The 22,150-nt window shown below is 39.1% G+C and overlaps 2 protein-coding genes across 4 annotated transcripts in view; both read right to left on the bottom strand.

Moving 5' to 3' along the window:
• Nucleotides 1-13: 13 nt before the first annotated feature.
• Nucleotides 14-6,875, bottom strand: fkbp8 (FKBP prolyl isomerase 8). Its single transcript, XM_067512387.1, has 9 exons — nucleotides 6,708-6,875; nucleotides 5,865-6,123; nucleotides 5,323-5,492; nucleotides 5,093-5,181; nucleotides 4,731-4,951; nucleotides 4,310-4,482; nucleotides 4,155-4,232; nucleotides 1,657-1,797; nucleotides 14-1,415 (listed from the first exon to the last, which is right to left on the bottom strand). The coding sequence occupies exons 2-9, from the start codon at nucleotides 6,085-6,087 to the stop codon at nucleotides 1,329-1,331; spliced, it is 1,182 nt and encodes a 393-aa protein (XP_067368488.1). The 5' UTR covers nucleotides 6,088-6,123; nucleotides 6,708-6,875; the 3' UTR covers nucleotides 14-1,328.
• A 2,875-nt stretch (nucleotides 6,876-9,750) lies between these two features.
• Nucleotides 9,751-22,150, bottom strand: part of ssbp4 (single stranded DNA binding protein 4) — an 84,166-nt gene continuing 71,766 nt past the window's right edge. Inside the window, exons 6-17 of one of the 3 annotated variants that reach the window (XM_067513595.1) lie at nucleotides 21,443-21,526; nucleotides 19,072-19,198; nucleotides 18,829-18,896; nucleotides 17,620-17,684; nucleotides 16,472-16,517; nucleotides 16,327-16,362; nucleotides 16,140-16,194; nucleotides 14,743-14,777; nucleotides 14,477-14,522; nucleotides 14,058-14,086; nucleotides 13,864-13,965; nucleotides 9,751-12,552 (exon numbers count right to left, since the gene is read on the bottom strand). In XM_067513595.1, coding sequence (XP_067369696.1) covers nucleotides 12,490-12,552; nucleotides 13,864-13,965; nucleotides 14,058-14,086; nucleotides 14,477-14,522; nucleotides 14,743-14,777; nucleotides 16,140-16,194; nucleotides 16,327-16,362; nucleotides 16,472-16,517; nucleotides 17,620-17,684; nucleotides 18,829-18,896; nucleotides 19,072-19,198; nucleotides 21,443-21,526 — 756 coding nt within the window. In that variant the 3' untranslated portion in view covers nucleotides 9,751-12,489. Of the gene's footprint in view, nucleotides 12,739-13,863; nucleotides 13,966-14,057; nucleotides 14,087-14,476; nucleotides 14,556-14,706; nucleotides 14,778-16,139; nucleotides 16,195-16,326; nucleotides 16,363-16,471; nucleotides 16,518-17,619; nucleotides 17,685-18,828; nucleotides 18,897-19,071; nucleotides 19,199-21,442; nucleotides 21,527-22,150 lie in introns of all 3 variants that reach the window. The other 2 variants (XM_067513593.1, XM_067513594.1) reach the window with 2 other exon arrangements.

Here is a 22,150-nt window from a genome sequence, read left to right on the forward strand (position 1 = left end):
GAATGCTTTAAAGTAGGGGGGTATCTCTTTTAATGAAATGTTTCTGATACAGATTCATTGATGTTTCTTAATCCTGATAGGCCATATTTATAAATGTTGGCACTATATATAATCAATTTAGCAGGAGACGTCAATTCATAGTTGAAAATAATTGAAAATCAGAGTCTCCCTGCCACAGGTGCTTTGTGGAAACTGTCATGAGGCACTAAGAGAAAACAGTGGTTTTATTAACAGATTATTTTTATTGTGATGAGTATAAAATTAACATATTTAGGGAATGCCAAGAATATTTAGTAACACTTCTTATACAATATTTAGCTCTCTACATTGAAGAAGTCACAGATTCAAAGGGCAAAGAGCAAAACCAATGCCATAAATTAATTACAGAGGTAGAAAAGCAAGGGGAGAGGGAAAAAACATCAATACACTTAAGTCATTCTTTAATATTTGGTCTTAATCATCAAAAACTTAGGCTTAATATATTGAAATAATATAAAATGTAATGGTTGCGCTAAACCACATCACAGAAAAGCTCTATGTACCTTTCTGTCATATCTACATTATTCCTTTGCATTTTTGTGGTCTTTGACACTGTGCCATACAGGTGTTGATTCAATTCCATGGTCATTTTTAAGGTTGATGTTTGTTGTGATTCATTTACCTGAATTATATTGTGAGGCATTTCCCTTTTTTGCCATACAAACTTAGGGATAACGCCATAAAATCTGCCTAAATATGAACAACAGAACTGACTCAACACACAATCTATAGAAACTGTGACCCCAAAAAAATACACTGCATTATAAAGGTGTACAAATCATCTTTCAATGTGTGAACCTAAATAACAAAGCATCTTTATTACACTAGGTGACATGACAGATTGTGCCATAGATAAAATGAGTGAAATCATGTTCTCTCTTGAAAAGGAAGTATTCATTTAACTGCACAATCTGAAACTTTAGAAACATAGCATAACATAGGACAACATCACAATGACTACTTTTAAATGGGAAATATGTTTAAATGGGCCACATCTGAAACTATGGGAAATTATTCCTAATTCTGACACTAAAAATTTTTTTGGCAAGGTGACAGAGATGCAAGAACCTACTTATTTATATAACTGTAAATATATTTCCCATATGCAAATATTTAAGTGTTATTGTTTCATATAGTTCTGACATAGAGAAATTAGAGTGACATTGAGGGGGCAACTGACTGACATTTCCACTCCCAGACCAGGGGTCCCAAGACACCGCTGGATGCACTTCTGTGTTTAGGTTCTTGACATAGTAAAAACTTGGTCAGGCCATCACTACAGGATTGGTTCAATTTCTAGCAGCTATCACAACAGATAATGCTACACCACCGATGGCTACTGCAGTGGCACCAAAAAGCCACTTCCAACTGAGACCCTGGGGAAATAGAGGAACAAAGGAGTACAGGGTTGACATCAAATAGAATGCAGACTGATTTATAACAGAGAAAAATAAGATGTTCATCTAATTCAAAATATGTATTATTAATGCTCCCTGTTGGTAACCACACAATTGTTTCCTTACGGAAATCACTCCAAAAGAACATGAGTGTCAAGTGATGATAGGTTAAAACTGTATAGTTAACTACATACTTTATTTGAGGAAATCATAGTCTCACCCATGAAGACTTGGCCTGGTGCTTCTGTGTATTACTGCTGCAACTAGTGGGGTTACCCAGCATCTTCTTATACATGGCCTGCTCTGCTCCTCTCTGCTCTGAGTGCTTCTTCACCAGCTTGGAGAGCTCTGCATGGATAGTCTAGATAGGAGATAACACAAATGAAGGCTGCAGACTGAAGTAGAACACCCGAAACCCGCTCTACTCATTTAAGCATCTCTATGTTATCCTTGAGGATTCAGACTAAGGCCTAATCATGCCTGGCAACAAAATTTCTTCGTTGTGATATTCTACTTTATTGCAGTATAAACAAAAGCCCTGGCAACACTGGAAGAGGTTAATGTTGAGATCTGAGATCGGGCCAAAGAAAATGGCAATGCCAACATAAATGGCAGTTATGTAGACATAGGTAGTTTCTCCAACACTATGTGCTATTATTGTAGAGATTGAAAGCTGCTGCTGAGATTATTTGATGCCACATCAGTTACATGTAGGATTGCATCTCATGCTAGTGTGACATTCTGGCAATGTGAACAACCAACTCACCAAATCAGGACAGATTATATAGGGGTGTCATGCTAATATGCCAGTAAAATGCAAAGTTACAAGCAAGTATATGTAAAACTATAATGGGAATGTGTTCAGACAAAAATCAGACACAAGGGTAAACCAATTCTAAGTAATCCACCACATGGGTTTTAATAGAGCAACATGAACATATAATTTTTTTACGATCATCATTAGACAAAGCATCGAATAGACATGAATATAAAGTTTTCAGCCTGGCCTTAATATATAAAGTTGAGTGCCATTTATGCATATGGAACAGGCTGTAGGTTGTTAAAGCTCTTCCTGCTTTTCAGTGTCCATGTCCGTTTCCACCAAGACCACAACTGCACTGCTGTACAACTCTCATCTCTTATACAACTTCAGCAGCCATAAGCCAAACAGAGGTGGAATTTATCAGATTAACAGGGTTTCAAAGAAAAATGTTGCTTTTTCCCCCTCCGCCACAGTCTCTTGACTTAGGTAGTGTGGGTATCATGAAGTGTTTGTTTATTGTTCCTGCTACCAGCTTCCTTCACAAGTTGTGAACATAGTTAACCTAAATTTGATAATTTGTTAACACTCACTTCCAGTCTGCTTTTGGATTATATTTGTGCATGTGTAAATCACTCCAGTATTTTTTCTGAAAAATATTGTAATGTTGATAGACTCAGAATTGATGTAACCCAGGGTAATGACTGAAGATTCAAGGTAAACTTTAAGGTTTGCACTGCATTTTTAGATGGAACGCAGCGTATAAACCATGGCATTCATTCCATCCATTATCTGTACATGCTTATCCTGTCTCTGGTCGCAGGGCCTATCCTAGCTGTCATAGGGAGAGTACACCCTGGAGGGGTCGCCAGTCTATTTCAGGGCCACTGTGGACAGCAGAACACCTACCGACCAATGGCCTGTTCCATATGCATAAATAGCATTTACATTTCTATTAAGACCAGGTTGAAATATCACAAACTGTTCCTTTAAGTCTGTCTGCCATTTGAAAAAAAGGAAACAGACAAATACATTTCTTCTCATCTATTTAAATTTAAATAAGACACCAGTTTATTAAAAAATGCAGACAGAATGTCTGTCAATGCTTGCAAAAGAGGAAAGAGAAAAGAGGAAGCACATTATCTTGTCAATGCGTGACGCCTGCGCCTCTTTAAAACCGCCTCATTGATTATAATAGAAGCATTCTTGTATTGTCACTGAAGCACACCTACTGTACTTGCCGTTAGAACATTTGAGTTATTTAGGGAGACTTCATTATTATAGTGCTAAGGAGAGAGTCCAACATTAATCCAACCAATCTAGCACCAAATTAGAAATGCGTTGACCCACAGACATTATTACCAATTATACAAGGATGGCAGTTTGATAAAGCACAACTCTGACTGGCAAAATGGCTTGCAAGTCCATATCATTTATAATATGCATAGTTGATGATTGAAAGATTCTTAACTACACACAGGTATGTTAATGCAGCAATCCACCTAAGATGTACAATTACAAAATGTAACAGTACATTACATTTCAATCCAATCTCATGTGTTTTATTGAATGTGATGGCCAGGCCATGTGCTGTTTGACAGATTGGTGTAGGATTGAAGTGGGGGATTCTGGGCATGAGCATCATGTTGCTCAATCTCACAGCCGATCCAAGATGCCCACGCACTAAGCTAAGTTCTGTCAAATGGCCTTGTGTAAAGAGCTTGTGTGTATAAGCAGCAAAGTATGGGCATTAGATATGGCTAAGTTGCAAGGCAAACCTATTTACAGCAGCCACATGAAAATAGATCCTCTGAAATGATGAATCAGCAGTTCACCTGACCTTGCTCTATAAAGTGATATTATACTCAATGCCACCATCTATTGGCCATTATAAAAAACTGCAAATATTCAATACCAACAGCTGTGTTTTTAATTTATTGAGAAAATGTCATATGTACCTTGTTACTTGGTTCCAACTTCAGTGCCTTCCTCAAAGTCTGAATGGCATCTGTGTACTCACCTTGCAAAGCCAAAACCTCAAGCAAGAATGCATAATTGTTAAGAAGAGAAAATAGAAATCTACAGAAATTGAAAAAATAAGAGCAATGTGTACCTTTCCCATTCGAAAAAGGGCTTTTATGTTGTCTGGCTGGTGTGACAGTGCTGCAACACAAAATTTAAGTGCTGCATCGTAGTGGTCCAGTTTGAGCTGTGCAGCAGCCATGTTGTTTAAACACTTCACTTTAACGTCCATCAGCTCATTCTCCTCCTCTGAACTAATGTCAACTGCAGCCAAAACCACACATTAAATTAAAATGTTTAAAAAAAAAAAAAGTTCACAAAGAAACAAAATCCTAAAATTAAAAAGGAAATTATACTATTTGTCAGGTCAAAGCATATAATCAAAGTAAACATCAGCTCTTTGTATTCCATGCTCCTCTATCACTTACATACTGAATCCACTGAGCTCTTTGCTGAATGATAAAAAGCTAAAAAAAAAAAAATGTTAAAGTTTTCATTTAGTCCTGACTCACCTTTTGAACTTGACTCTGTTATCTGCAAGGCGATGCTATAAGAATTAACAGCAAAAGCATAGTCCCGACGTTGATAGTGGACATTACCCCTCTCTCTTTTATGGCTGGCCAGGGCAATCTTTTCTGCAGGTGGCAGCAGTTCCAGGTCTGGAGCATCAGTGGCTTCCAACAGTTCCACTTCTAAAGTCAGCATGGCATTAGGAGGAACCGCAGTTTCCAGACTGGTCACCAGATCACATACAAGGAAAATCCAGTATTACATATCCCAGTGTCAGCATAAATTAATAGTAAAACTTAAAGTTGTAATTGTAAATTAAGGGGGAAGTGATTATCTTTAGGGAATACATGAACATAATGCATACCTCCCCCGATCACCGTATGCATATTTTGCCTCAGTCTGGATAAGAGCCTTTTCTCCCATTTCCATTAGCATAACTGTGAGATCCAGAGCCTTAAAGGAGAATACTGTCACTGCCATAAGATACTGATAGTAGCTGTGCATATCTTAGCATCAGCATAAATTATGCATAACCTAAATAAAACTGTCTTATGGTGTGCATACATTGAAGTTTTGTAATAAAACAGGTTTTACCTGAATAACATCACCATCTCCGAGAGTAAAAGAGAGGTATGACTGCTCCTCTACAAGTGTCCCATCCATTAAGTAAGTCTTGAGATGAATTTTGACATTTTGTCCCTTCTGTGGACGAGTGTCTCGCCCTTTCCCTGCCTTCAGGACTTTTTTCTTCAGTTGTTCATTGCCTTTGAGAATATAAAATCATTTTCATTCTGTTACAAAACTAATCACTCTCCAGTGACTTTTAAGCTACCACAGTGGCACAGACAACATTCCCAACATATAATAATAATAATAACAACAACAACAACAATAATAATTGCTTTAAACCTGCAACACCAGGAATGTTTGAATGAATGAATGTTATGATTACCGGTGCAAATTGTTGCAATCATGTGTTTTTAATAGAGGTCAAAGTGGGTAGTGGAGTCGTACTGGAGTGCATTACAAGAAGATGTGGCAGAGCCACTGTAGTGGATTGCATTAAATTGCACAGATGTTCATACTGTTGTGCCTGATTGTTTAATCTGCTCTGCCATACTGGTTTGGTCTCATACCTAAAACATCCAACCATTCATCGAGTTGATCTGTATGGTCTGGATCGGTGTCTGAATTTTTCTTTACAGACTCAATTGAGTGTTTCCTGTTCCCACCATCAGCATCTTCCAAAGGAGGGGGCTCGTCGTCAATGTCTTCTTCATCTAAAACCTCAAAATCCTCCCCGCTGTCCAGCAACGAGGTTCGTCCACTCTTCTTTGCTGAGGATGCACTGTCGTCCATAGTCTCTCGATTTTTAAGTCATCAGTGAGTAGAACACTGAAAAATAAACACAAGCAATCGTCGCACACACTAACGTTACGCTTTAACAGTTAAATCAATTCCAAACCTCTGTTTAGATTGTCCAACAGGCAGGCTTATTTTACACTTGACTTTAAACCAAAAAAAAAAAACTTTCCAGAACTGAGTCACTTTACACTCGGTTAATTGATTGTCGCTACCTAATAACTAATAACGTGATTAAAACTGCAACCCGACCACAACAACTAACCCGCTCTCTACAACAGCAGCTAGGTACATGCTGATAAGTCGCCAACCTAGCCACACGCTTCCAGAAGTTTCGGACAAGTTACACCCTTTTTCTATCCCTTCGAGCGGCTATGAGGGTAGCACTGATGCTAACAGGCGTTAGCATTAACCATGGGCGAAGTCAAACTAGCATTAGCTGTAACGCTAAGGCAATTACACTACCTATCAGGTTCACTTAGGTCATATTTGGGGCTGTTTCATGTTGTCTTGCATTACTTAACCTTACATCTATTTCACAGAGAGTGTGCCACTTACGAGTGTCACATGTTGACGTTACAAACCCATTTATCACATCAATCTAAGCCATAACTTACCCCTAAACACAGACGCTTGTTGTGATCCTGTCTAATCCCCTCCCCGTAGTATAGTTACAGCGGTGAAGTTCGTTTGCTGTTGGAAAACAAGTGCTCAGTAGAATCAGTACATGTCGCTTGATTACCAACATCAAGCTGACTTGCTGCGGTCTCGGCCACGACAAGCTGCTTCCGGTTAACCTTGCGCTCCTGACCTGCCTAACCTCACGGGTATCGCGAGGACTGCGGCTTCAGCTTTTAATTACAAAACTTTACTCGTTTTCTTACCTTGTGTCTAATGAGTTTTCTCGTTAGAACAAGAAAAAAATCTTGTTATAACGAGAACAATTGCTAAGAACTAATAACAACACCATCTATGTTGCTTAGTGAAAGCAGAATTTCCTTACGTGTCAGGCCTAATACAAATAAGGCTTAATTAGTCCATTCAGACGCTCACGTGCATCCAAGTCAGCATCGAGAAAATAATATCGTTACAACGAGAAAACCTAAACGATATGGATCTTGTAAATACGAGAAAACAGATGTCGTGGTTACGAGTTACAGAACAACGGATCAAGGTATTTACGAGTTATGTTTCTCGTAATTACCAATTCTGGATCTCATATTTACAAGATACTCGTAATTATGACTTAGGGATCTCATAAATATGATAACGTTTCAGAACCTGCCTTAGAATAATCGGTTTTTTAAGATGTCTTCAGTATCACAGTAGTTCAGTGACAGGTTTCAATACTTCCAAAAGTCTACAGTGAAACAAAATACTCGATAGATAATTCGGTGGGCTTAGGTTTCCGAAATGTAAACAAGTAATCTATAAACTGATCCCCTCTTTAGGCTATAAAGCAAGGTCCAATTTGCAGCCGACAGTGTGACTATCCGTATCTATGGCAACACGATACGTCCGGTTTCCTGTAGAAATTGGTCACGAGAGTGAATTCTTTAACGTATTTTCTAAAATACTATGTATAAAATGAAACACGCAAATTGATATTTAGGATCGTATTCAGTAAGTATTTAAATCTCCCAAATAAAATTGAGAATTATCCTAAACCATTACATCGTTGTCTCAAATAGCGACAAAATATTAACCACTATAACTTTTCTACACATTTTGATCTCTGGATCGTAAGAAATCATTAAACATGTTAAATGTTAAAAGTGTTCCCATCGTTGGAAGAGTAACATTAAGTGTTGCATTGTCATAGATACAGAAAGTTATATGTGTTTATATGTTTACATTTAGCAACATAAAATATGCCGAATTGGCTATTAACGATTCATTTTCGCTTTGTACTATTGGAGGTACAGATAACTCACTGGATTTCTCGTATGAATGAAGGAAACCTGAAAACGTGACGATTCTCAGGCAAGTTTTCAAATTTCTGCCTCAGAAGAAACATACGTTGTTATATTATATGCGCCAGGATGCCCGGTCCGGTGTAAAAGCTGTGCCTAATCAACAAACGGACAAATGATCCACTGTGACGACCCTGAACTCACGGGATAAGATGAAAGGACAAAAAAAAAAAAAATAAAAATAAAAATTAGTAGTGGTTCTCTTCCGTATCTTTTTCCATTTTAGGTTAGTTACCAATCTGGTTTAAGATAAAGTTACAGATAGACTAAATACAAAATGAATCTTTTTGAAACAGAAGATAGAAACAGAAGTGCTTTATGAACTTAAATGATTGGAGAGGACTGCAGTGTCCTGGTTTAAGTTAACCCTTACCCTTCATATGGTTTTGCTTTAACTCATTACCATTAATGCCATAGAAGTGTATTGTTTTAAGTAATTTGATTTAGTGATTTGTCAATCAATAATGAAGCGTCGATGAGTGTATCAAGCACAAAGAAACCCTGTCGATGTGCGTTTGGCTTGGAGAAAAATCACCTGACCGATCCAGCGGCTGTGTCGTAAGAAAGTGAGGCGCCACATTGTGTTTATCGGGAGGCCCTACTTTTGACTGTATTCGTGCTGTAAGGAGGAGAGGAGACTTTGTTTGAAGCTGGTTGTATTTGTTTCTTCATTGATATTTATGGAATCATCGAGAAAAAAGTTAATTTTCTCCAGTCTAGGATAATTTTGATCTTTGATCTTACATAAGGCAAACGTTTTCCTCTCCTGTTTCCACTTTTGCGGAGTCTTTTCTCAAGGACTCTTCATTTAATTTATTTTATCACATGAATGAACTTTTAATTTTATTTGCAGGTAGAATGTCGTGTCAGCTCCACAGAGCTGTCTTACATAAACAGGATCACTTCATCAATGACCTCTACAATCTTGCTTAAAAAATTAAATGTACTCCCGCCTCTCCTGTACCTTGTGTAAGAATTTTTCCGAAGCAAGACAACTGCTCTCAAAGAGACAAAATCGCCTTGGCCCCAACAAGCTACTTACTTTTTCCTATTAAAAATGTGTAAAACCTGCCTTTTCCCCACACATAAGTACACAAGTATTTCCACTTTCAGTTATTTGTCCTAAATGTCATTAACAAAATTCTCCACTTTTAATTGACATGTTTTTTTACTTATACTTAGTTGCTAAAAAGATTATTGTATATTCTGTGGTTGAGATACTATTAGTCATAGTCATATTATTTTGGTTATATTCAACCTAAATGGAATATATACACTTCTCTTTCTTCAGTTAGCACTTTATTATCAGCTAAGTATGTAAACAGGACCATGTGGATGAAGGGATGACCTAAGTTAAAGTCTCCACACGCTTTATCCACGTTGTCTGCAAGCTTTTAGTCCAGCAGATGTCACTTACAGTGTCAACACTGTGTCAGCAGGGAACTGTGCCATACACTCCATGTGGTGTCATATACCCATCACTAATTTGATTTATCATATTTTGCTAATACATGTGTTTACCTTGTCTGAAATTTGAAAATTGTGTTCACTGTAAATATGTTTTTCAAAGATTAACATGATTAATGAAAAACTTATGATTTCCTATAAGGGTATACAGTTTTGCTTTGTGTCTTGAATGAGATAGCAGTTAATTGAGAGCTCAGAGGAAGAGATCCAAACAACAAGGAAAAATCAAATGACATTTATTATTGATGCATTGTTTCTTTTGTCATAAGCAAATTATCTGTTTTTCTTTCAGTCTAAAGAAACTTTACAATATAAAGAAACATACAAAGAACATCTTTATTACCTACACAAGACACCTAAGTCCCTAAGACAAGATCCTGAACTATCCTACCATGAAATACAAAGCAAACCCAAGAGACAGACTGCTTCATATTGAATACTGCCATGTCATCAGAAAGGACCATGAACGGTACAGGAGAATCATTTATGTCCCCTTCCCTTAAATCCCCACCCTTCCCCATCTCAACATAACCACCCCACCCGACCAGCAACTCTTCCTAATGGTACAGTATTATACATCACAATAGAAGTACAGAGATGGCCAACAATCGATATACACAGAGGACTGAGAGAGGATTGGTGAGAGAGCTTTTTTCTATTCCGTGCTATTTCAGGAGTGAATAGCAAAAGACACAGATTTTAACCATAAGTATTACTTTTTGATTTATTCTTAATTTAAAACAAAGTTCTCTTATGTATTTTTTTCCTTTTTAAAAGTTATCTTAAATTGATAAAAATCCTTCATATTAAAAACTGCAATATGAGGTCACATGTTTTTTGTGAGAAGATGCCCTTTGGAAAAATTACTCAAACAATTATTCATAGCCAATAGTAACATTCAACTGAAACATAAGGAGACAAGGGCAGAGTGAGGACGCTACAGCTCATTTGCTTCTCTCTATCCTGTCCTCTCTCTGTTCTATCTTACAGTCTGCATTTGCTGTTACTGGTTTCTATGCATTTTAATGGAAATTTAGCCACATGAGCCAAATAGTCAGTGCATCCTTTCTCTATGAAAAACATGGACAGTTTTATTTATAATTTACTTTCAGCTGTATTCATTGGTAGTGACTGACATATCAAAACATGTCAATGATATCAAAATGCATTATACAGTATTTACAAAAAGGAAATTAAACAGAAAGAAGAAGAGGTTTAGGGGGTGAGGGTTGTGACTGAAGGAAAGAAGGGAGGTGTGTCACTACACTGAAGAAACACTAGAGTGTGTTTCCCATGGCAATGAGAGTCACATCCTGGAGATGTCCCTGTTGTACTATGGGTTCAATCTGTTCACATTGATATCAGAAAATTGATAAGTATATCACCCATAGAGGCTACAAAGTTTGTTTAGTTATTGTTGAGTTAACACAGCCATAATGTAAATGGTGCAGTGATGTCATGACATGATTTTTCCCTTTAAAACAGTGAAAGAGCACATTGAAAAAAGCAGAATAAATCCAGAATTAAATATTTTACTGTTCTTTTCTTTATATGCAGATTCTATGGGCTTTAATTCCCCCCCCCCCCCAATACATTTAAAATATAAATGTGGAAAACTATCCACAAAAAGCAAATATATCCATTGCAAAAGTATCTTACTGCCCCTCTTCCTTAGCTAGTGGCAGTTGCATGGTCTCTTACCCCCAAGGTGAATCACTCTAATCCAATCATCAGTGCTGCTACAGCTGGCCAGTACTCTGAATCCATTATCCCTTATGTATAGGACTCGCTGAGGGGACGGGAACTCCAAAAACAGTTATTTAGCCCATATTGTCTGGTTTAAGAAAATGGATCATACATAATCTGCAAGTTTAACCCAAACTCAAGGCAAGAAAGCAGGCTTCATTTATGTATCCAAGATTCCACAATCCAAAGGGAGAATCTGGCAAGAGAGCAGGATGAGTCCTTGGAGGAAAACAGTGCTCCTTGGAGTCCACAGCAAGGTTGAAATCAAAGAAACTGATGAAGGGGAAGGAACCATTTTTAGGATTCACAGACAACTGTAACAAATAATAAAACAACCACAATACAAGCTAAAGCAGAAGCTAAAGCTGTATGCTGTATTTACAGACAAGACCAAATGTATAGACAAGATAAAAAGATACAAAGGCATTTTAGCAGTTAAAGGATAATGAGAAGAATCCTATTAAAAAAATTAACATTATCCATAGTTTAAGCCAAGATAATACGTCCTAGCTCAAACTACTGAATGAGGGGAAGATAATCAATCAGCTGGACTGTTCTTACTTTGAAAGTTATAGAAATGGGGCTACAAACATAGAGGGGCAAAGATGCAAGCTACAAGGTCAGATGAAGTTTAAGGAGAGGTATGTTAAGTGAGGCTGAAAAAACCCAAGAAACAAATAACCTAAAACCATGTAAACAGAAAATCATTGTGCATTTTCTTGAGCATGTGCTTAATGTATCATTGTTAATGCTGCTGCTGAGATAAAATGTGCCCTTAACAGGAAATCATTACTACATTAGTAGAATATCAATTATGAAAATAATATTAGTATTAACAACAAAAATACAAATATTTATTGAAAACCATTCTCGCCCTAAAATAATGTTATCAGTTCATCAGTTGTTGTTGTTTTTTTAAAATCATTCCTGCCACAGAAGCAAAGTTTCTGAATGAGGGTTTTCAGCCCCCTGTCGGTGAACTACTGGGTGCCCCCCATAAGTTATAAACAGCATGATAAAATGGAGTGGTGGTAGATGCAGATGAGCATCTTTTTGGGCTTAAATGCCACCTACGAGAAAAGGTTTTGGGTGACACAAACTTCGAGCAGGTTGTCACTGTCCTAGGACCCTTGACAGGGTCCGGCAGGTGAGGAGAAGTCGGGAGGAGACCCTTCCTTTTCCTTGGAGGCCACTGCATGTTCTTATACCCATTTTACAGGCAATGGGATGGGGGGCCCTTTAGAGTACTCCTGCATTCCAGGGGCATCCCCAGGGGCTACGTGGCAAAGCACACCATCCACAAGGGAGGAGAAAGAGGGAGGGAGGGACAAGGGTAGTGCAAGATGCACCAGGAAATGGGACAGGGGGATAGGGATAAGGGGAGACGAAAAATAAACATAATAAAAGATAGAATTTAAAAAGAAAAAAAAAATCACACATTCATTGCCATGTTGGGTGAATACTGTAAAGAGAGAAAAAAGAGAGGAGGGGGAGAAAAGATAAGGCAAAACTATATTAATGTTCTTTACTACTCAGTTCAAGATGAAAACAACTAACCAAACTAAATGTCATGTCCAGTAAACCAGCCTTTATTGAAGAATAATATATAACAGAGTTTTTGAGCATGCAGTTTTTTCTGTGTTTGATTTAGGTAATGGTAGAAACACAGAGTACATGTGGACCACAGCTTCTTTTAGCAATTCGTTTCAAAATGATGGAGTTTTTTTGATAGTCTGTAAAATGCTCTTCTAAGTTTTAGAAAAATACACACTGGCTTATTTTAAACCCAAAATGCTACCTGTAACGTAGGTAAATACCATGATACAAATCAAATCGACCAAATTTATCTATGGTAAAAATAATTTTTTACTGACTGAAAATCACTAACTTTTTTCTAAAAAAACAAACAAACTGTGGGGCAAGTATTGAGAAATGATACATATTATACATACATAATTGTTTAGAGAGAACATTAAACTTTTTGAAATAAACAGCAGTGTGGACATCGTCAGAGCACCAAGCTGTGCTGCGTTATTTGCAGATTATGTTTTACCGGAAGGTTTTTGTACTGATTTACTTTTCGCTTAGTTTTTGTCAGTGAAATACCTTTGTAACTATCAAAGTCTTCCAAAAGAACTGATGGAGAAATATCTTCAAATCGTGTATACAGGGCTGAGTGATTTGACACAGCGCCTCAATCAGCAATAATTTTTAATTTGATTAATGTCTTTTTTCACTGAGATGTCAGGGAAGTCCTATGTAAGACAGAGAGAAAGTGCAATGCTGTGTGCGACAGACCAATTTATACATGCATCTAAAACCAGACAATTAGTTAGATTCAAGACCTAGTCAAACTCTATTGTTGTGAAACTGAACCCAGGTCAGCAGTGACACTGCCACATACATTCTTCTTGTGTGCAGGAGTTTAGTATTACATTTTATCATCCTGTATTTGAGTCTCAGACTAAATGGAGCTATCAGAATTCTCCCAAATAAAATGTAATTATGATCCTGTTGTTTGATTGAGGTCACAGAGTCTATTAGGTTGTTCTACCCCTAAAAAGGTGTTTTCTCCTTTGGTACTCACACTTTCACTTTGGAATGCGTTTAAAAAGTTGCCTCCCATCTCGCCATCATCTCGTGGAGTGCCAGGGGGATTGTTCATGCCTGCCATGTTGTTGGGAGAATTCTACAACACAAAAGAAACCAATAAGAATTCAGAAATCATTAGTGCAACAAACACACTGATAGATAGACAGAAACGAGAACAGTCAGTCCTACCTTTGGCAACCCATCCATGTCCCCAGAGCCTTTGATCAGAGAAGGAATAAAACAAAAACCAGAATCATTACAAGCTAATAGTTAACTGATGCTCAGCATCCTGCTACTAATTCAACACTAGTTGAAGACATCCAGCGCATGTAGAAACAGCTTCTCCTCTCACAGATAGTGGCCTTTAATTAAGCTATTTGTTTCAGATACAGATGAGAACCAACTCCACAGGCTTCACTGATCATGTCTAACCCATCTACAAGATAAATTGGCTTTCTCACTGCCCTACTAATCTGTTTTAGTTTTGATCAATACAGGGAGAGAGAACACTTCTTCTGCCAGCCAAAGGGGGGCAGAGTCGTACTTTGATGGTTAAGCTCAGGAGGTTATACAAAGTAATTGCTTAATACATATAATTAGCTACTAACCTAGTGATCCATTCATATGATGCTGCTCCATAGCACCCATTCCACCCATTGGCCCATCAGGACCTGGCCCCATTGGGAACTAAAGGAAAAAAACAGGGAAATTAACAAAGGTCATTTATCTTGCCAGGTAAGGATGGTGGGGCAATGGATTATTCGTTATTTAAATAAATCTTAAAAAGGAGAAAGCCTGAAGCCATTTACTGTAATTTAAAATTAACAAAGTTACTCACATTAGGTCTATTTCCACCAGGGCCAATGGGGTTCATCATTGTGTAAATGTTTTCACTTGAATTTGTTGAATCTGTGAAGCAAAAACAGTTGGATGTCCAAACTACTATAAAACAGTCTCTTCCTTGTAGTCTAATATATTTACATGTAGATCTGTGTTTTTCAGTTGTGTTTCACGTCAGTATCAAGTATAGTTCTTGAAATAATAACAAAGATATCAGTATTTAGGTATAGTATTGAATTCTGAATTGGAAATAATGAGCTAAGCTGTAGTGGCACTGTCATCTGCTATATTTGACATTGTTTCAGTTTCATTTTGCCATTTGTACAGTAGATTCAGCTATAGCCCGACATGTTTTTGCTTCTGCGGTACTTAAAGTGTCTGTACACTTGCCAATGAACATGTGTGTCAATCATTCTCCACACTGATATCTGCAATGTAAAATGTAAGAAACTTATTATGTCTTATACCTACAATAGGGAGATTAGACCTAGTTATTTTATGGACACCCTGGCAACCTAGCAACAACCAGTACATGCCGTATTGCTCCTTGTGTATCTGTCTGTTATGAATGGATTCAGAAGGATAGGGTGACCTTGATCTGACATTGCAGACAGAAAGTTGTGAGAAGAAGACAGGGAAAAGCAGGTAAAAATATGAACAGATAAGACAGAAAAAGAGATGCATACACCATTTGCAAAGCGGTTGAGATGTAGTTGCCTGTTAGTGTCCCTGAATCTAGCTTGTGTCGTCGTGACTGGAGGAGGGGGGCAATACTGAGTGGGAGGTGTGCATTTTTATAAAAGACTTGTGTGTTTGTTTGACAGTGTATGTGTGTCCTCACACACAGTATTGGCGACTGCAATGGAAATATGTTTTCCCTCCCGGTGTATGTGTGAGCTACAGCGTTTTGTGCAAAAGGTTGCCCCGGCAACGTATCACAATAGAGGTACGTATATAAATAATAAATAGTGGACACAAAAAGAAGCTCTCCACAGGCCCACAGAAAGAGAACATCTACAGGATACCATCCCACAGGGTTGCTCTCAGCTAATTCTCCACAGACAGATTAGATGGATCACTCATTTGAGTGACATGCCTTTCCTTCCTTTTTCTACAAATGTCTCTATTCGAAGAAAACACGGCAAACAAAACCAGAATGTTTTTAAAGAAAAAAAAACAGGATATTCAACAAAAACCTTCATGTATGTCCCATCCGAAATGATATTTAGTGAAATATGTTATCATTATGCACTTTGACTTCAAAAACATCCCTAAAGGCTAAATGCCTGAAGTCTTTAAAGGTCTATTTCTTCCTGTCTGCCAAAGAAAGACGTGTGTCTGACAGGAACCAGATGTGATGCTTCTTCGCCTTCTTCAGTTAACACTGGATAAAAGTAGAAATCAGAAGGGAAACCGAAGTGTAAAACTCACCTCCGGGGCTAGGCATGATGGGAGTTCCTGGTGGGCCGCCTCCCCCTGGAGGACCCTAAGGGGTAAAAACAGAAGAAGAGAAATGAGTGCTGAGTGCATCTAGACGGCAATGTGCCCGTTAGATATCACCGCATGACAGGTAATTTATGGCCCGTGGTTGAACACGAGTCCATGACAGGACACTTACCACATAGTTGCCTGGAGATGAAGATGAATAAGCTATCTGTGCAAAGAAATGAGCAAGGTAATGAGGTAAAACAAAACATGAGACACAGTTATTGTAAACACACTCAGTTGTGTAGCTGATAAAGACATGAGAGTATGTGACTCACTGAGTTAGTGTTGGGGTTTGGCCATGGACCCCTGCCACCAGGACCCCTGGAAATGCAAACAGAGAGAGCAATATGAAATGGAACTTTTAATAAAATGAATACATAATTAGTAATTAGTGTTTTCTTAAGTAAATAAATACAGTTCTTCCATTAATGTGATTGATAATTTAGATTTATCTCATTACATGTACACATACACAAATATTCCTCATTTGGTTTTAGAAACAAACCAGGATATTTATTAGAAAATACTTGTGGCTATTGCTACTTCATAGACCTTATGAAGTCAGAATTTTCATACCCAACTGGTAATAACCAGAGTAGCCAAAAAAGGGCAGAAATATGAGCAGTATTCTACAACAAAGGAAAAAACCAAGGCAGACTAAGTTTATGTTCCGAGCTTGACAAACCTCTGGGGTAATATAATAAGGGATTTTGCTACATCTCTAGATCTAAGAAGTTGACTTAGCCCCTTTCAGACATGCAATGGAATTCAGACATTTTCCAGACTTACTCTGGAATGGCTGTATGTGTGTGAGCAAACACAGAAGTCTGTTGGCCCTGACATTACCGGGACTTTACCCAGACAGCTCCCTAGTGCAAAGTCCGGATTATCTCCACCCGAGCTCATTTGTGAATAGAGGAGGTAATACTCCGGAGGATTCACATGAGTGAGTGGGCGTGTTGAGGACGTCCATTTGCTGCGACTGCCGCGAAATCGGTCAAATACAAACACCTGAAGGTGAAGAACTCAATCATTCATACAAACACAACGACTATGTCGAACTGGAAGAACAACGAAATTCATGACCTTCTCTCTTACAAAACAAAACATTGTCACTTCCGCAGCTTTGTTTTTGAGTCATGTCCTGCCCCCTGTTCAAAGTGAAGTGGAGTATTTTTTCACAAGTGAGAACGCATAGACTACCTCTCGTTGGTGGCTACACGTCTGTAAGGGGAACTCCAGACAATGTCAGGACCTGAACCTCCTGACATGTCTGAAAGGGGCTTCAGTGAAGAAAGAGTTACTATAGGTGATAAAAAAAGCTGTAAAAAGTGTAAAAAATAAGATCCAGGTTTCAATAAAAAAAACAAGAATATTCCTCTAAATTAGTCTTTTCTTTCGAACTTGATTTCAGTCTACTAACATGTTCATGCCCGGCATCCCTGGCCCCATGGAGTTTGGAGGAGGCCTCATCCCTCCACCGTAGTTCTACACAAAGAGAGAAACACACATTCAGCAGGGCGTCTCACACCTGTTTTTTCTGGAGGTTTTATTGTTAATAAAGGACAGTGAGGATCATGTCTCCCACTAATCATGTGTGTTTATGGGTTGTGCGTGAAGCTGTTTGTTTCTGAGTCCATTTTTGTACATTTGTAAGGTTGTGTGTCTCTGTATACGTGTCTCTATGTGTCCATGCTCCCCTCTGTGGATTTGGATGTATGTTTTCATGGCTATCCAGCAGGCGTGTTTGGCTGGCACTATGTGTGTGTACTTGGGTACGTATGTGTGTGTGACTGAGAGACAGAGAGACAGTGAGAGAAAGAGAGTAGGGGGGCAGGCCAGAGAGCTACTCCACTCAGAGGAAGAGTTTTGTTCAGCAGACGATTACACTTGTCGAGCAGATGCTACACCAGCTGCTGGTACGCTCACTGCCAAAGTCACCGAGCCAGGGTGGCACAGAGAGGGGCCGTGGGGCACAGGAAGATTGTGTGTGTCTTTGTGTGAGGTGATGTTGGAGCGGGAGGTTGTTGGGTGCAAAATGGAGCAGCTGTCTGGTAATGGTAATTCAAAAGGACACTGAAGTTTAAGCATCTTGTGTATTACACTGAATCACATCAACAAAAATTAAGTCAATAAAAGGAAACCAGCAGTGCCAAATTTTGCACCATTTTTGGTCAAAATGTTGCTGGTGGTGGCTTGCTCAGAGCAGTCTGAGTATTCCGCCTCCTGTTTGTCTCCCTAGGTGGGAGTCAGCAAGTAGGATTTAACATGTAGAACTGGCATTGGCAGTGGGAGAGCATGGTCTGAGCCAAGCTAATCATCAGAGCACTGCTGACATTTGAAGGAAAAGTTACGGCCTAGCAGGACCAAACATTCTCTTCAACAGGATTATCTGCATGCAGTTTATAGGCTGCTGTTCACCATTATAGCTATTTTTATGGTAGCTCTAAATGAAGGGTAACCAAACATTGGGTTAGTTCATGAACTGACTCTCCAAGCAGCAAATCTGGCTGTGGAGCAGCAGCAGAGTGGCAGTGTTTTAGACTGGTACTGATGAAGGACACTGTCTACTGTCATGACCTGCATAATTAACTTTGTGTCTGTAGGGCAGAGTAATATAACTAGTGCCTACCTGTGGGCCCATCCCTCCCATTCCTCTGGGGGGATTCATTCTCATAGGACCTCCCATGTTTGGATGTCCTGTGGTGGGGCACAGAAAGAGCAGCTTGGGAACAGGAGCAATGCTTAGATCAATTCAATTTCTTTAGCTGAAAAGGAAGCGTTTTTATTCCGAGGCCAACATGAGATCAGAAGACAGTGTGTAGTGTAGTGTGAAGGTGTAGCTCCATTAAAATTACATCATGCTTGCCATTACCTTGAGGTCTGGTGGGGTCCAGGCTGTTTGGCAGGAGAGGCTGTGACCCAGGGATGCTCCCAGGAGGCTGATTTGGCATACGGAGGGAAGGCCTGGGGCCACCTGGGTACCGTGGGGACATGAATGGCTACAGGAAGGAATACAAGGAATGATCATAGCTTTATTTTAACGTGAACACTTATGGAATACATGTTATAATTTTTGACAGGTTTCAAACGCGACTCTGCTCTAACAGTATTTTAATTCTTCTTCTTCTTCTTTTCCTTTCGGCTGTTCCCTTTCAGGGGTCGCCACAGCGAATCATGTGCCTCCATCTAACTCTATCCTCTGCATCCTCTTCACTCACACCAACTAACTTCATGTCCTCCCTCACTACATCCAAATGCAGTTAAAACATTAAAACTGGAAAACATGTTCATCAACATAATATTTAATGTACATTCAGCAAGTATAGCTGTTCTATTCATCGATCCAAATATCTATAACCGCTTATCCTGTTTAGGGTAGCGGGGGGCTAGAGCCTATACCAGCTGTTATTGGGTGAGAGGCAGGGTACAGCCGGGTCAGATCTCTGTCTATCCCACGGCCAACACAGAGAGACATACACAGACATTCAACCATTCACACTTACATTCAGATCTACTGGCAATTTAGAGTCATCAATTAACCTAACATGCATCTCTTTGGGATGCAGGCCTGCGACCTTCTAGTTGAGAGATGACAGCGCTAATAATAACTATTAATACATTGAAATTCAGTTTTAATAACCTCCAATTTTGTGCTTGAAGATGCACAACTTCTCTTTTTACTTCTCTCTTATTTTAAGATACTGTGTTTTTTGGTGTTTTTTGGTGTAATTAAATGTAGCTCTCCATAGAATATGAATAATTTCACAATCTCTTTAAATAGTTCTCTTTCCTTAGTGTATTGGTCTAAACAGGTAAATCAATGTATTAAGTTTCCCCTCAGATGACTGTCAAACAGATTATCTTGATAAATACCGCATACTTGTTGTAGGTAGCAAAACGAGACACATTAGGCTTAGAAATACAATCTCCTTGAATCTGATCTCCCCACATTTGAGGTGTTTACTCTGAACGACAGCAGGGGGAGCTATCGTGTTAAGGAATAAAGCATTGTTATAGTGCTGTTACGTTTCCTAAAAAGGAGGGGCCTGTCATTAAGTTTTGGAAAGTAAGACCTGAGGTGGTAAAATCCATTAGGATAAAGGTAAGGGAGGACAGATAAGAGAAGGGGTGAGAAAACACATGCAGGGTGGAAACTTGGAGAGAGGAAGAACCATAAAAGAGAGAGGGAGGTGGAGCGGAAAAAGAAGAGAAACATGACACAGTTGGGTGGAGAAGTACGAGCAGAAGCAATGTTCTACATCTTGAAGCTTTTCTGTTGGGTGCAGCTGCACATGTGCTGGACATTTTGTCTCTATGTCTGTATCACCAGACACCAGCACTACAAAACAGCAGCCTAAAGAGTGTAAGCAGTAAGGAAATGGTGAAGACACCACTCATGCAGATGTTTCAGTAGAGAGGGGACAAGAACAGCCTGTGCACCACTGGTGAATTATGTAAAGCACCCCAGACAGATGATTCTCAGAATCACCTATGAGAGTATGTGTCTGCAGCTACAAAGACAAAACACAGTGAGCTACATTACAGTGTGATACAAATTAATTTCAAACTTAATCTAACTATTTTAGTATCAAGGGGAAACATGCTGATTTGAATACGGATTGGGTAAGAGCTGTTTGTGTTGGTTACGGAGCATGAACAGCCAAATAATGTTCATATCATCGTCTTCACACAGAGATAAGCACAACACAAAAACAACAGGAGACTAGCTTTCAATGGTAATTACACTGTGTGTGTGTGTGTGTGTGTGTGCGCGCACATGTTTCGGGCAAGTGGAGGACAAGTTATATAATACCAGTTAGCCCTTGAGGCAAAGACTAACTTACTACTTACTACTCTCTACTCTCCTCGTTTCCTACCCTCTCCCCTCTTATGTTGTGGTGGGTTTGTGTGCGAAAAGCTGCATCGTGTCAGGCTTTCCTGCAATATTAATGGCCTATTGATGGACTATGGGATGGTGAGTGCTGGGCTGAGGGAAAGAGGAGGCCCTCCAGATGCACCTCTGCTCCTTACAGCTGGGCCAAAACAGCTAAATTATTCATCCAACCCACCATCGTGGATGCTGCCTATCCTGTCTGTTAGCTCAACAAAGGAGCTGTGTGCTGTTTGTACACTGTCGTTGTGTGACTGAGTGAGTGAGTGAATGAGTGAATAAGTGTGGGCTTAGAGAGAGAGCTAAAACCCGGCAGATGGGGGAAAAGAAAGACTAAATGCTTCCAACTCACCTGTCCATGAGGCCCCATCATGGGATTATTGGGGTTGTGTGGGGGAGGCTGCGTATGAGGGGAAGGCTGAGATCCTGGTGGACCCTGGTGAGAAAAACATTGAAAGGTGTCAGAAAAGTGCTACAATAATGTAATTGGTGATATTCAAGCCTGCATGGGAAAATGTGTCAAACTCTACAAGAGATCACTGGAGTTTTCTCCAAAAGGAGTGTGTGAGTCAGTGCACACAATTTCCTAAATACATTTTCTCACTTTCTGGTGAATTTGAATGGAATTTTTCACATCATTTAAAAAATATTTTTTAGAAATAGTAATTTCAATTTCTAGCAACAGCATTCCATATTTCATAGTGACTATATTTTCTATAGAATGTAATACACAGAGAAGAAGAAGAAGAAGAAGAAGACGAAGGGGGCCTGGAGGCTCAGTGGTATGGGATGCAGAAAGCAGCGGGCTGGATTCCCACCACACCAAGTGTGGCCCAAATCACCATGCGGAACATGTTCCACTGGGGCGACCCCTGAAGGGACACGCCAAAAGCCGTTGATTTTAACACATAGAAGCAGAAGAAAACTAATTGCCATTTAAAGTTGACATATCACTACCTGTAGTTCTCATTTTGAGCATGTTATGCTATGGATTTGGAAATGTTTCTTTCAGTGTTACAGGCATGAATGTTTTTGTGCATGTGTGTCTAACAGTCTGGCC

The sequence above is a fragment of the Channa argus genome, chromosome 8 (genome assembly GCF_033026475.1).
Source record: "Channa argus isolate prfri chromosome 8, Channa argus male v1.0, whole genome shotgun sequence".
Classification (NCBI taxonomy): domain Eukaryota; kingdom Metazoa; phylum Chordata; class Actinopteri; order Anabantiformes; family Channidae; genus Channa; species Channa argus.